The 11,088-nt window shown below is 31.1% G+C and overlaps 1 protein-coding gene across 2 annotated transcripts in view; it reads left to right on the top strand.

Moving 5' to 3' along the window:
• Positions 1–11,088, top strand: part of sona (sol narae) — a gene marked incomplete at its 3' end in the record, with an annotated part of 106,128 nt that overhangs the window by 69,554 nt on the left and 25,486 nt on the right. For both annotated transcript variants that reach the window (XM_067053035.1, XM_067053036.1), the window contains 5 exon segments: positions 1,412–1,475; positions 3,876–4,087; positions 4,162–4,248; positions 4,971–5,118; positions 6,834–6,954. In XM_067053035.1, coding sequence (XP_066909136.1) covers positions 1,412–1,475; positions 3,876–4,087; positions 4,162–4,248; positions 4,971–5,118; positions 6,834–6,954 — 632 coding nt within the window.

Below are 11,088 nucleotides of genomic sequence, written 5' to 3'. Positions count from 1 at the left end.
AAGAATTATATTATATTTATAAAAGTTCTCGGGGTCACTGCCGTTTCAGACTTTGAAGAAGATAATAGGGATGGTTTGAGATAGATATCAATTGTACTATAGGAGATTCAGACGACGAATTAGGTTCTGCTGAAAGTTAGAGAATTTTGATGGGATACCATGTCGATTGCTAAATTCGAGGTAACTCGTAGTTTGCGTTATTATCACCTAAGATGCTAACTATGAGTTATATCGAAATTTGTTTACTTGCCATATTTGTACGGTTAAGACGAAATTTGTAGTATAACTGTGTAAATATGTATAACCTAGTCTGAGAAACAGTATCGTGGCAGTCTACGTGATAAGGTCTGAAACAAACGGGGTATTGAGGTCACGATGTAAGGTGTTCAAACTAAATGAAACATACCTAATCAAACAAAATTTGCTGATAAATAAACAAATAGAAAATACATCCCATGAAAGGTCAGGAGTGCAGTAATGAGTAAGGAAGTACTGTTACTAAACAAACGATTGTGCAAGGATGTGATTTGGTCAGAATCACGCTTGACCACCAGATTTTTCTCCAGTTATGGTTACCCACATTATGACGCCGGGTTACTTATATTTTAAAAAAGTATTATATCAATTTTAAAAACTGAATACAAAGATAAAATAATGAGTATTCTCTAAAATAACGCTTGTAAATTAAAAATATATATATATTCTTATATTCTATCAATGGATTCTAATAACTAAAATACAGATCAGGTGTTTTAGGACATTAAAATATAGATTTTCAGTGGAAATAAATGTCGAAAAGTAGGAGATTGTTTTGATCGCGCTTTTTGAGAATTATGTTCATGTTTTTCAACACAGGTTGTATAGTTTAAAAAAAAATTATGTATATTTTTTTTTTAATTATTGACTTATGATTCCAAAACGGTGCTTCCTTTGTTCTAATTACAAAATTAAAGGACATTTGATTATATAATTCAATTATAAATTATATCTCCAACTAGTCGAAATAAAGACTTTAAAATGGACTATATTATAGCATTTAGCCAGTAACCAATGGAATAATTACAAAAAGTAAAATTGTTTATGTTTAATACTTTAAAAAATCAAAATGACGGACACAACTTATTGATTGGTAAAACTTATTTTACCTTCCGATATTAAGAGGTCTAAATTTCTAACGATTTTAATTTCTACTCCAATCCAAACTTATCATCAAATAAAGCATTATTAGACATCAAATAAAGCAATAAAAAATATCTTCGATTTTTCAACATTTATTTCCAATAACTACTCCAAGGGCTCTCATTTTAATGGCCTATTTATTATTACTACTTTCTTTTTTTAACAAACTGTTAATTTATTAATTTATAACTGTTAATAATACGGCATTATTAACTATTTTAAATGTTTCCAGATCCACGAATCTATGACAGAAGAAGAACTCAAAAAGATTTTTCATGTAGACCATCCATCCAAGGGTAATGTATAACTTAATGAGTTCATTTCAATGATTTTTTTTACAAATTAAAACTCGAAAAAATAGTTTGTCTATTACGAAATAGTTATAGAAAATATTGAATCAAAAAAAGGAGTATATTTTTCCTTGAAATAAATCATACGGGCTGGAGATCGATATTAAAATATTTTTAGTACTTTATAAGTTGTACTTATAAAAAGCTATTAATCATTGCATTATAATTATTATAATTTCGTTATACATAATAAGAAATTATTTTTATTCACTAATATGATTACGTTACTATTTACAGACAAAATATTACATTAATATTTATACACAAACGTGATAAAATTAATACAATGGTTCATTATTTCAATAATAATTGAAAAAAAAATAGCATACATGTCTGTAAAAGTTTTAATAAAAGAAAATTCATAATGACATCATCTTATAAACTTAAGGATACCATCTAGAACTATATGATGAATAATTAATCGAGTGATTGGAAACAAATATTAAAGTTCAAGGGAAGGAAAAGTTCTTTCGTTTGAACTTGAGGTTCTTAAACCGATAGTTATATAAGAAATGTTCAAGGCAGCTTGTATTAATGTTAAAATAATAGGTAATAATTAGGGATAAGATTTTCATATGATAAAAAAAGAAAAAAATATATAATTATTTTTAGACAATTATGTAATAAAAATATGGAGAAATCCAGCTTTAAAAGCCAAAAAATGAATAATATACTTTTTTAATTTGTTAAGAGAGGCTTTCTAAACAAATACATTTAATTATAATGGTAATTTAAATTATATAGTTTTATTCAACATCCTCATTTTACTCATAAATTAATTTGCGAAAGGAATAAAAATGATGAGGATAATCGATTTGTGTCTACCGAAAAATCATTTCGCATCCTCAGACGTAATAAATGGCAGTTGAAAGCAATAAAATCTCTTTAACCATGCTCATAAACTTTCATAGAATTACTTATTTTTTGAGGTTTCCCGGCAACTAATTGAGGAATATCTGATTTGTGAATTATATTTGAATTTTTTTTTTATTATTTTTTATAATATTTCGTTTCATTTACAAAAAAAAAAAAGTACCAAGTGAAAAAAAAGAATATCGGCAAAAATAACTACTTGTGAAAAAAATACGTAAGATAATGTAAAGGCGATAGTACATAAGAGTATGAAAAATACAGACTGAAACATGAACTTATAAGAAAAAAATGGTCCGTAGTTCAGGAGTTGGGCGCAGTCTTACCATTTTGAGATCAATTTTGGTGGTGCAGGTTCGAATCCGGCCTGGGGCGTTGACTTTTTTCATTGAGTGGTGATCCAACAAAATGAAAAACCTGACCCCTAACCATGGTTAGACAGTATAGGACTCCAGTTGGAGTTTCAGCCGAAAAAAAAAATGTAAAATCGCTAAAATGTTAAAAAATATATATAAAATAAAATTGGTTTAAAATATCACGAAAAAAAATATGTGAAAACATAAAACTCCTGTCCTTAGTAATAACAATGTGTTGTTACATTATTACTACTGATGGGATTTTTATGTTTCCACTAGCCTCTATTTACATGTATATGCTTGCTAGCTTTTCATGATATTTAAACTAATAATAATGCATATTATTAGTTTAAATATCATGAAATATAGTATTTGGTGCTACTAAGATAATCAAATACTATATTTCATGATATTTAAACTAATTTTATTTTATATATATTTAATATTTCAACGATTTTACATATATTTTTCTTTTAAGTACATGTTTTAGTCTGTATTTTCCATTAAAAAAAAAAAATAAATTAAAATCTTTACTGCTACAACCCAGCAGGGTTCAGTCCTTTGTAAGGAAGTACTGTTACTAGATCAACGGTTGTGCAAGGAGGTGATTTGGCCAGATTTTAACCAATTAAGGGTACCAATTTAAGAGGCTGGGTAGAACCCACAGGAGTTGACTCACGGCTGCAGTCTAAAAGAAAACAATTTTTTGCCCAGCCGGATTCGAACTGGATACTTAGTGTTAGTAGCACTGTATTTTCTATACCTTTATAAATTTCATCGCCTTTACATTATCCTACATATTTCTTTCATAAGTAAGTATTTTGCTTCTTTTTTTTTTTTTTTTTTGTCAATGAAATAATATATACATTTATTACTTATAAATACATGTTTATGAAATTAAATGAAAAATAGTTTACTATTCTGGGATTAAGCTCCTTTAGAACAGCTCTAAGGTTATGAGCTATATATTGGCCAAAACCAGATTACGCCTCATAGGGATACAGTTATTTTATGTATAGTTTTCGAATTGATCTGTTTCTGTTCTTTCATGACCGACTTTCATTATATTATCTGTTTCCGATCCATTAATCAATAATAATGTGTGATTGATATTGGCTAGTTCCGGAATATGAAGTGGTGTGGTTGCGAAGCATAAGGAAGAGGGAAGTATCAACCGAAGACCCAACCAAGCGCTTACGCCTTCAAGCCTTTGGTAAAGACCTCGACTTAAAATTGACCAAAAACGATAACTTGGTAAAATCCGAGGTGCCACTGTATACCGTAGCGACTAACTCTAGCGGACATATTGTATACCAATTGATACCACACGAGGTAAGTACATTTGATAGCAATTCAATACAATTAACGCCATTAAAAGTACATTAATTAACAAAAATTAATTGCAGGAACCGTCTGGTGACACTTATCAAGACATCGAAAACGAAGCAGCGTTACTTGTTCACACTGATCCATCCGATGGGGCCGTTTTATATGTGAGCATTTTGTTTTAACTTTTTTTTATAAAATAATGGACTTAGTCTTCAGCTTTATCCAATTTATTCTTTTTCAAAAGTCTGTCAATATTAAAAAACTAAAAATCTTTTTCTACGTAACTTCAATATTTCTTAAGCCTTCTCTTTTCATTTTTATTTTCTCAGCACTATATTTGAACTAACGCTTTAGCAATCAAAATAAATAATATTTGAAACGTTTCTTTTTCTTTTTTTTTATTATGCAATTATTAGCTACAATAATATGACCAAAAATACTACACTTTGGGAGATTGAGAATTTCAGTGTGTGTTTCTTCCTTGGTAGTGAATGATGTCAATTGGTCAGTCTGAGGTGGACACCCTCTTTTTAGCCCACACTCAGTCTCCAAATTAATATGTAGATACATATATGTAATTTTTTTTTTTTTAATTTACAACTACTCTTTCTTACCTTCAAATATTCAATATAAAACCAATTTATATACTATTTAATGAAATCATAGCATGAAAATTTATACTGGTTAAGAAAACCATATAAAATTGAACATCTAAATTTAGTAATCTCTCTTTTAAACGCTAGGGAAAGAAAATAAAAGATTTTTAATGACAAAATATTTTATTAATGAACAGACAAATATTCAATAGTTGGTCATGGATATAGATAATATAAAAAAAAAATTTGTCCTTCATAACTTTATCGGTTATAAGCATTTGCTGTTTCAGGAAGGTACTATTGGCCATGAGTTGGTACTCAAGCCCTTACCAAAATCGATAAGAATCAAACAAAATAGGCTACTCAAAGAGGATGCTGATCGAAATCATGTTGTGTACAAAAGAAACCGTCAAGGGGAAGGTCAATACTCAGACTATGGTGAGTATTACAAACATAAAATGTATTTAATAATATATAACATAAAGTAATATAAGGTTTGTTCCAACACGATTCAAAACTGTCTTCAACTTTATGGGCTTCGCATCGGTATGAGATTTGGAAAAGAAAAACCGTACTTTGCATATTAGTTTTGAATCCTGTCGAATTATAGTTAATGATAATAATTTTTCTAATAACTATTAAGACATTGTGTACCTCCTTTTCTATTAAGCTGTAAAGATAAAGAATGTAGATTAAAAGTGCATCCGATTGAACCTTGAAACAGCTGAGGATTGTAATGATATACTTTAACTGATAAATTGATTTAAAAACGAAATAATAATGAACAATATATGGTTATATAAAACTCTATAAAATTGCTATGGGTATGAGCCTTATCCATGAATGAATCATTGATAAATAAATATCGTATCCATGGCAATTTTAGCTATTTGTTTGAGCTATAGCTAAATTTTTGCCCATCTCTGGTGTACACATTGTTCTAGAAAATGGGACAATTTAATAGTTTTCAATTTTTTAGCATAAGAAAAGAAAAGTTGTATACTTTATGGATATTAGTTCACAATTCAAATAGCCTGCGGTTTATATAAATATTCCGAAATACCATAATATCCCTATCCAGTCCTAACCACCCATATAATCCTCCAGAAGATTGAAACGGAATTGGCCCCGAAACCTTTTGTGCATTGATCTTGGAGTTCTGGCAATGGTCAGCTTCTCCGCTCAAGTTAGTGTATACGGCCTAAGCGCTCTCACTCAGTCACCACTGGCCCTCAATACCATTGACGTGGCTGGGATAGAAGCGCTGGGATCTCTTAGAGCCCTGCTTTGCCTTCAATACGAGGCTGGCAAAGCTTGGTTCGGAGTTCCCCAGCCAGAATTAAAATATTATACATAGGTATGAATGTGTATTTATTTTATTTTAACTAAAATTTAATTTTCTTCTTCTTATACGTAATTATTTTTTATTATTTAATCAGATTAATTTATTAATTATCTTATCAACATAGATTTATATTTTTATTTAAACACATGATGATAGTATTTTCTTTATTTAAATTTTTTTTTTCTTTTTATTCAATGAGTATTATTATTTTTTTCTATATATATTGTATGAATGAATACTTGAACAGTAATAATTAATACCCTTATTTTGTAGAAGATTGTATTCTCTTCAATAAAGTAAATAGTTTGTGATGGCAACGTTATAAATTTTATAACTAATTTTATGTTTCACTATTTTACATTAGTTTTAGTGGCAAACCCATTTGAAACCTCTTGCTATATGATTGCATAATTAATTATCTGTGTGTTTCGTTTGGCTAAAGATCTTAATATTTTTTCTCATAATAATTATGTGTAATATGTTGCTATTTGTTCAAGAATAAACATTTTTGTTTAGACCAATAAAGAGTGTACCTAATGATTCATCTTTCATCGTTACAATCGGAACACGCAACAAAAGTTAAAAAAAAAAAAATTCCTTTATATCGACAATATAGTTTGCTTTTAATCTCAAATCTCCTTCTAAACGAGAGAATTTTAGAATAAACTAATTGATCATAAGAATTTTTAAATCGATATTATCAAACATCGGAAAACAAAAGAAAATGATCGATTTTCTTTTGCCATATTTTCATTCCCATCTCTCATTATTAGCTTTAGGTTTACTCATTAATCTTGTGTTTTGACAGCCTTAATGGAGCCTGGAGAATTTACGCCAAAAAGGAGGAAACGATCTTTGAGAACAAAGAGGGAAGCACCGTACGTCATATACCCCGAAATCTTGGTCATCGTCGACTACGATGGTTACAGGTCAGTATCTTCGAATCTCATGCTGGATCTAAAATTCCTTAGTATAATTTTCATACCTCTAAGAGATTCCTATACGTAATGTTGTAATTTTTGGAATCAATTGCGTTCATTATAGTGTAGTTAAGCTATAAATCTTGAATATTAAGATGCCATGCTTAGCTGTAGAGTACTTTATTCGACCAATAAAGCCAACCAACCATTAAAGTTCGAATCCAAGGGCCTTCTCCATGTAGTGAAATTTCAATCCGTTGTGCATGAATGGTTTAATACCATGAATTGATGCATGAATAGTTTAAAATCATGAATCGCGAGAAACCTGATATATTGGCGCCCAAACGTTGGGATTCATAGATGTAGCGATTTCATAGTCAATCTAACATATTTTCGCTTGTCTTCCGCAAAGCTCATTTGCTCACATTTTGTGTTGTACGTTATTTTTACTTGGCAGCAAGATAGTATGTTTCTGATTCCAGATAATTATCCAAAAGATATTTAAAAACAATCTTTTAATCTAAATCCATTGAAAAATCTTGTTCCAAATTTAAATAGGAACGTCTTCCAACACCAGATTCAACGCATGGGTAATCAAGTAATCAAGTATAAAGTATAAGAATTTAGAACCTAAACCCGAGAACTAGGAGCACAGATACGTTACACGGTGGATGAGGAATGTTCATTAGTTCTCATAGTTATGAAACTGACAAAAAATCTACTTATAAAGCTGCCATTGTTGCTTGACGAATGTGTCTGTGCTTTCCAGTTGAGCCTTGATTGTGACGAACGAGTGGTCACGGTTACGGGCTGGTTGTCATTGAGCAATACAGCAACCAATGAAACTGTTGCTTAATACCTTAAACTACAGAACCTTTACCGCCTTGATCAGATTACAATGGATCATACTTATGTCATCAACCGAAAATATATAAAAAAAAAATAACGAATCTTAAGTTATATTTTTATAAATTACTGTTTTAACAATAATTAAATATGCTTAAATGTTTGAAAAGTTTTAGCGATTGACTTTCTCGACTTCAAGTACTTTACATAATTGAAATCAAGATACGTAATATGGTATGTAAAGTACTTTACATAATTGAAATCAAGATATAAAAGTACTTTACATTGCTCTCCACTTGTACTTACTTTTAGGTACAACAGTACTCCTGTGTTATTATTTTCAGAAATTAATTATAAATTCATTCATTAACTATAAGTAGATAATATCATCGACCATAAAACACCAGTTCAAAAGCCATAGAGGTATAACTGAAATATGTTAAAAAGTAAGCATTATGTAATTACATAATATCTGCCTTGTGGTTCCAGTAACACAGTGTCAGTTAATTTTTCGCTGCATTTGGAAAATTTCTATTAGTTCACCTTAGACTGGAGTTACAAAACCACCAAGCCCTGTTTGGTATCTACAGTGTTCTTGTTTTGATGAATTTAAATCAATTTTATTAAGCACTATCGAACTCAAATCATATATCAATATAGGACTATAATTTAAATATTAATTACAGTAGAATGTATAAAAAACCTATAAAAAAAAATCTCCTTCATGGCAAAGACGTCCAACTAAGCAGAGTTAATGAATCAAGTAGTTTTATGGAAGTGTTATAGAGAACCGAAGGGCTGCAACGTATAGTACGGGAAAGAAATTTCAGATTTATAAGCCCTTTCCCTAAAGTTCTCTCTATCTCTCTAAAAAAAGAATAAATCGTAAAAAAACAGTTCAATTATGCTTTTAGTTAAGAACTTCATCAGATCTATCATCGTGGACACAACCGTCGTTAAGATGAGGGAAAATATGAGAGGAGACAAAGAGCTGGATTGGGGTGGTACTGCCTTAGGCCTCTCGTCTATTGGGTGCGGAAAGCTGCGAATTGCGAAGCTAAAAATTTGTGCGAACGCCATTCGTACGTAATCGTGCCTCGGTATTCGTCCGGATTCGTAGTAGACGAGATGGCTCTTCGGAACAGTGCTGTAATGATGAGTTTTCTGTTTTGGAATCATCTCCTTTCATTCATCGACGTTTCAGGTACACGGAACGACGAATGACGGAAAATGTGGATGAATGACATTTACGCAAAAATAAACGAGTTCCGTGAATTTTGTCGTTTGCGGAATGATTTTCAAATTGACGATAACCACCACTTCTTCAATTTCAAATGAAAAAGGACACATTTCGATACATTGTTGACGTTTCTTCTAAATTACCTTTTTACAGCTCACTTGTATCTCTCTTTTTCGGACTCTTTCGCAACTAAATCCCAGCAAATGGGGATCGGTTCACATTTCGCACCAGATCGGACGAAAACTGACGAACAATAAGGTCCTAGTGGACGCGGTCCTCCATCCGAAGTGTTTTTGCGTTTCGTACGAATTAAATTCGCAGCTTTTCGCTCCAAGTGAATGACAGGTCTTAGGGATGAAGATTTTTTTTTTGTTTTATTTATTTAATGTAATTTACAACTGTACAAAATAATACAATAAGTAAATGTGTTGTATGTTTCATGTACACTTGAAAATCTTGGGAAGGAACCACCCATCTTCTTTTCAGACGCCTCGGAGGATTATCAGGGATCGTTAAGGATGAAAGATTAAGAATTAATAGGTTAGGATGGTTAAGGAATTTGGAATGAAAAGACGCATATCTGTTTTGGGCCAAATCTGCAACGAATGGGATATTAAGGTCTTTTTGAATCAGTTTATTTGTAACGTAATAAGGAGCATCAAGGATTTTACGTAGGATTTTGGATTGTAAGGATTGGATGCGGGAAGAATTTAATGGTTTGGTGGAGCCCCAGAGCTCAATTCCATATGTCCAAATTGGTCTGATTATCGCAGTGTATACTAATTTTTTGTAGTGACTGGGAAGTTTAGAGCGTTTGTCAAGTAAGTGTTGTAGCAATCGAAATCTAAGAGCAGTTTCTTGTCGTTTCAGTCTTGTGTGTGGATTCCAAGTAAGTCTCTTGTCAATATGGAGTTCTAAGTATCGAATCTGTTCAACAGGCGTTAGTGGAGTATATAGAAAGGATACTGTAGGACAGGAGGATAGAGGTTTGCGACGGAGAGTAAACTCGTGATTCTCCAGTTTTTACACCATTCTTCAATAGATGTTATGTGTGTCTGTAGTGTTTGTGATTCATTAGTTGGGTCGTTGTTTACAAACAGTATACATGTGTCATCAGTGGGATAAAGATTGAATGAATATTTGCTATTCGTAATATATCCAGGAAATTGTTTAGATAATGAAATTTATAAATCGATATTATTTATCCATATTACAGTTAAAATACATCTAATTTTCAATAATTAATGTTTAGTATACTGACCAAAGTATCTAACCATATTCAGCGCGATTTATGAATGTTACGAGTGAAAATATCCGTCTATACTAACTAAAAGTCATGATTCCGGCAGATACTCGATCACTCATAGAAAACCAGTTGGGTAAACTTGAATATTTTTATAAATATTCTGCTTTTTTTTTTTTTTTTTTTTTTTTTTACTTTAAAACATAATGAACAGATTCGATACTTAGGACTCCATCTTGACAAGAGACTTACTTAGAATTCACACACAAGACTGAAACGACAAGAAATTGCCCGTAGAATCCGATTGCTACAACACTTACTTGACAAACATATGGAATTGAGCTCTGGGGCTCCACCAAATCATCAAATTTCTCCCTCATCCAATCCTTACAATCCAAAATCCTACGTAAAATCCTTGATGCTCCTTATTACCTTACAAATAAACTCATTCACAAAGACCTTAACATCCCATTCATTGCAGATTTGGCCCCAGACAGATAAGCGTCTTTTAATTCCAAACTCCTTACCCATACTTACCCATTAATTCTTAATCTTTCGTCCTTAACAATCCCTGATAATCCTCCGAGGCGTCTGAAAAGAAGATGGCCCCGGGACCTTCTAATTTAAATTAATGTTTGAAGTACCACCAATGGGTGGTTCCTTCCCAAGATTTTCAGGTGTATATGAAACATACTACATATTTACTTATTGTATTATTTTTTACAGTTGTAAATTGCATTAAATAAATAAATAAATTAAAAAAAACAAAAACATACAACGCACAGCATTCAATTATCACCCCACCAAGAGTAAA

The sequence above is a fragment of the Halyomorpha halys genome, unplaced genomic scaffold, assembly GCF_000696795.3.
Source record: "Halyomorpha halys isolate HHAL.00 unplaced genomic scaffold, Hhal_1.1 Scaffold68.1, whole genome shotgun sequence".
NCBI lineage: Eukaryota > Metazoa > Arthropoda > Insecta > Hemiptera > Pentatomidae > Halyomorpha > Halyomorpha halys.
This window is presented reverse-complemented; position numbering and strand designations above follow the sequence as displayed.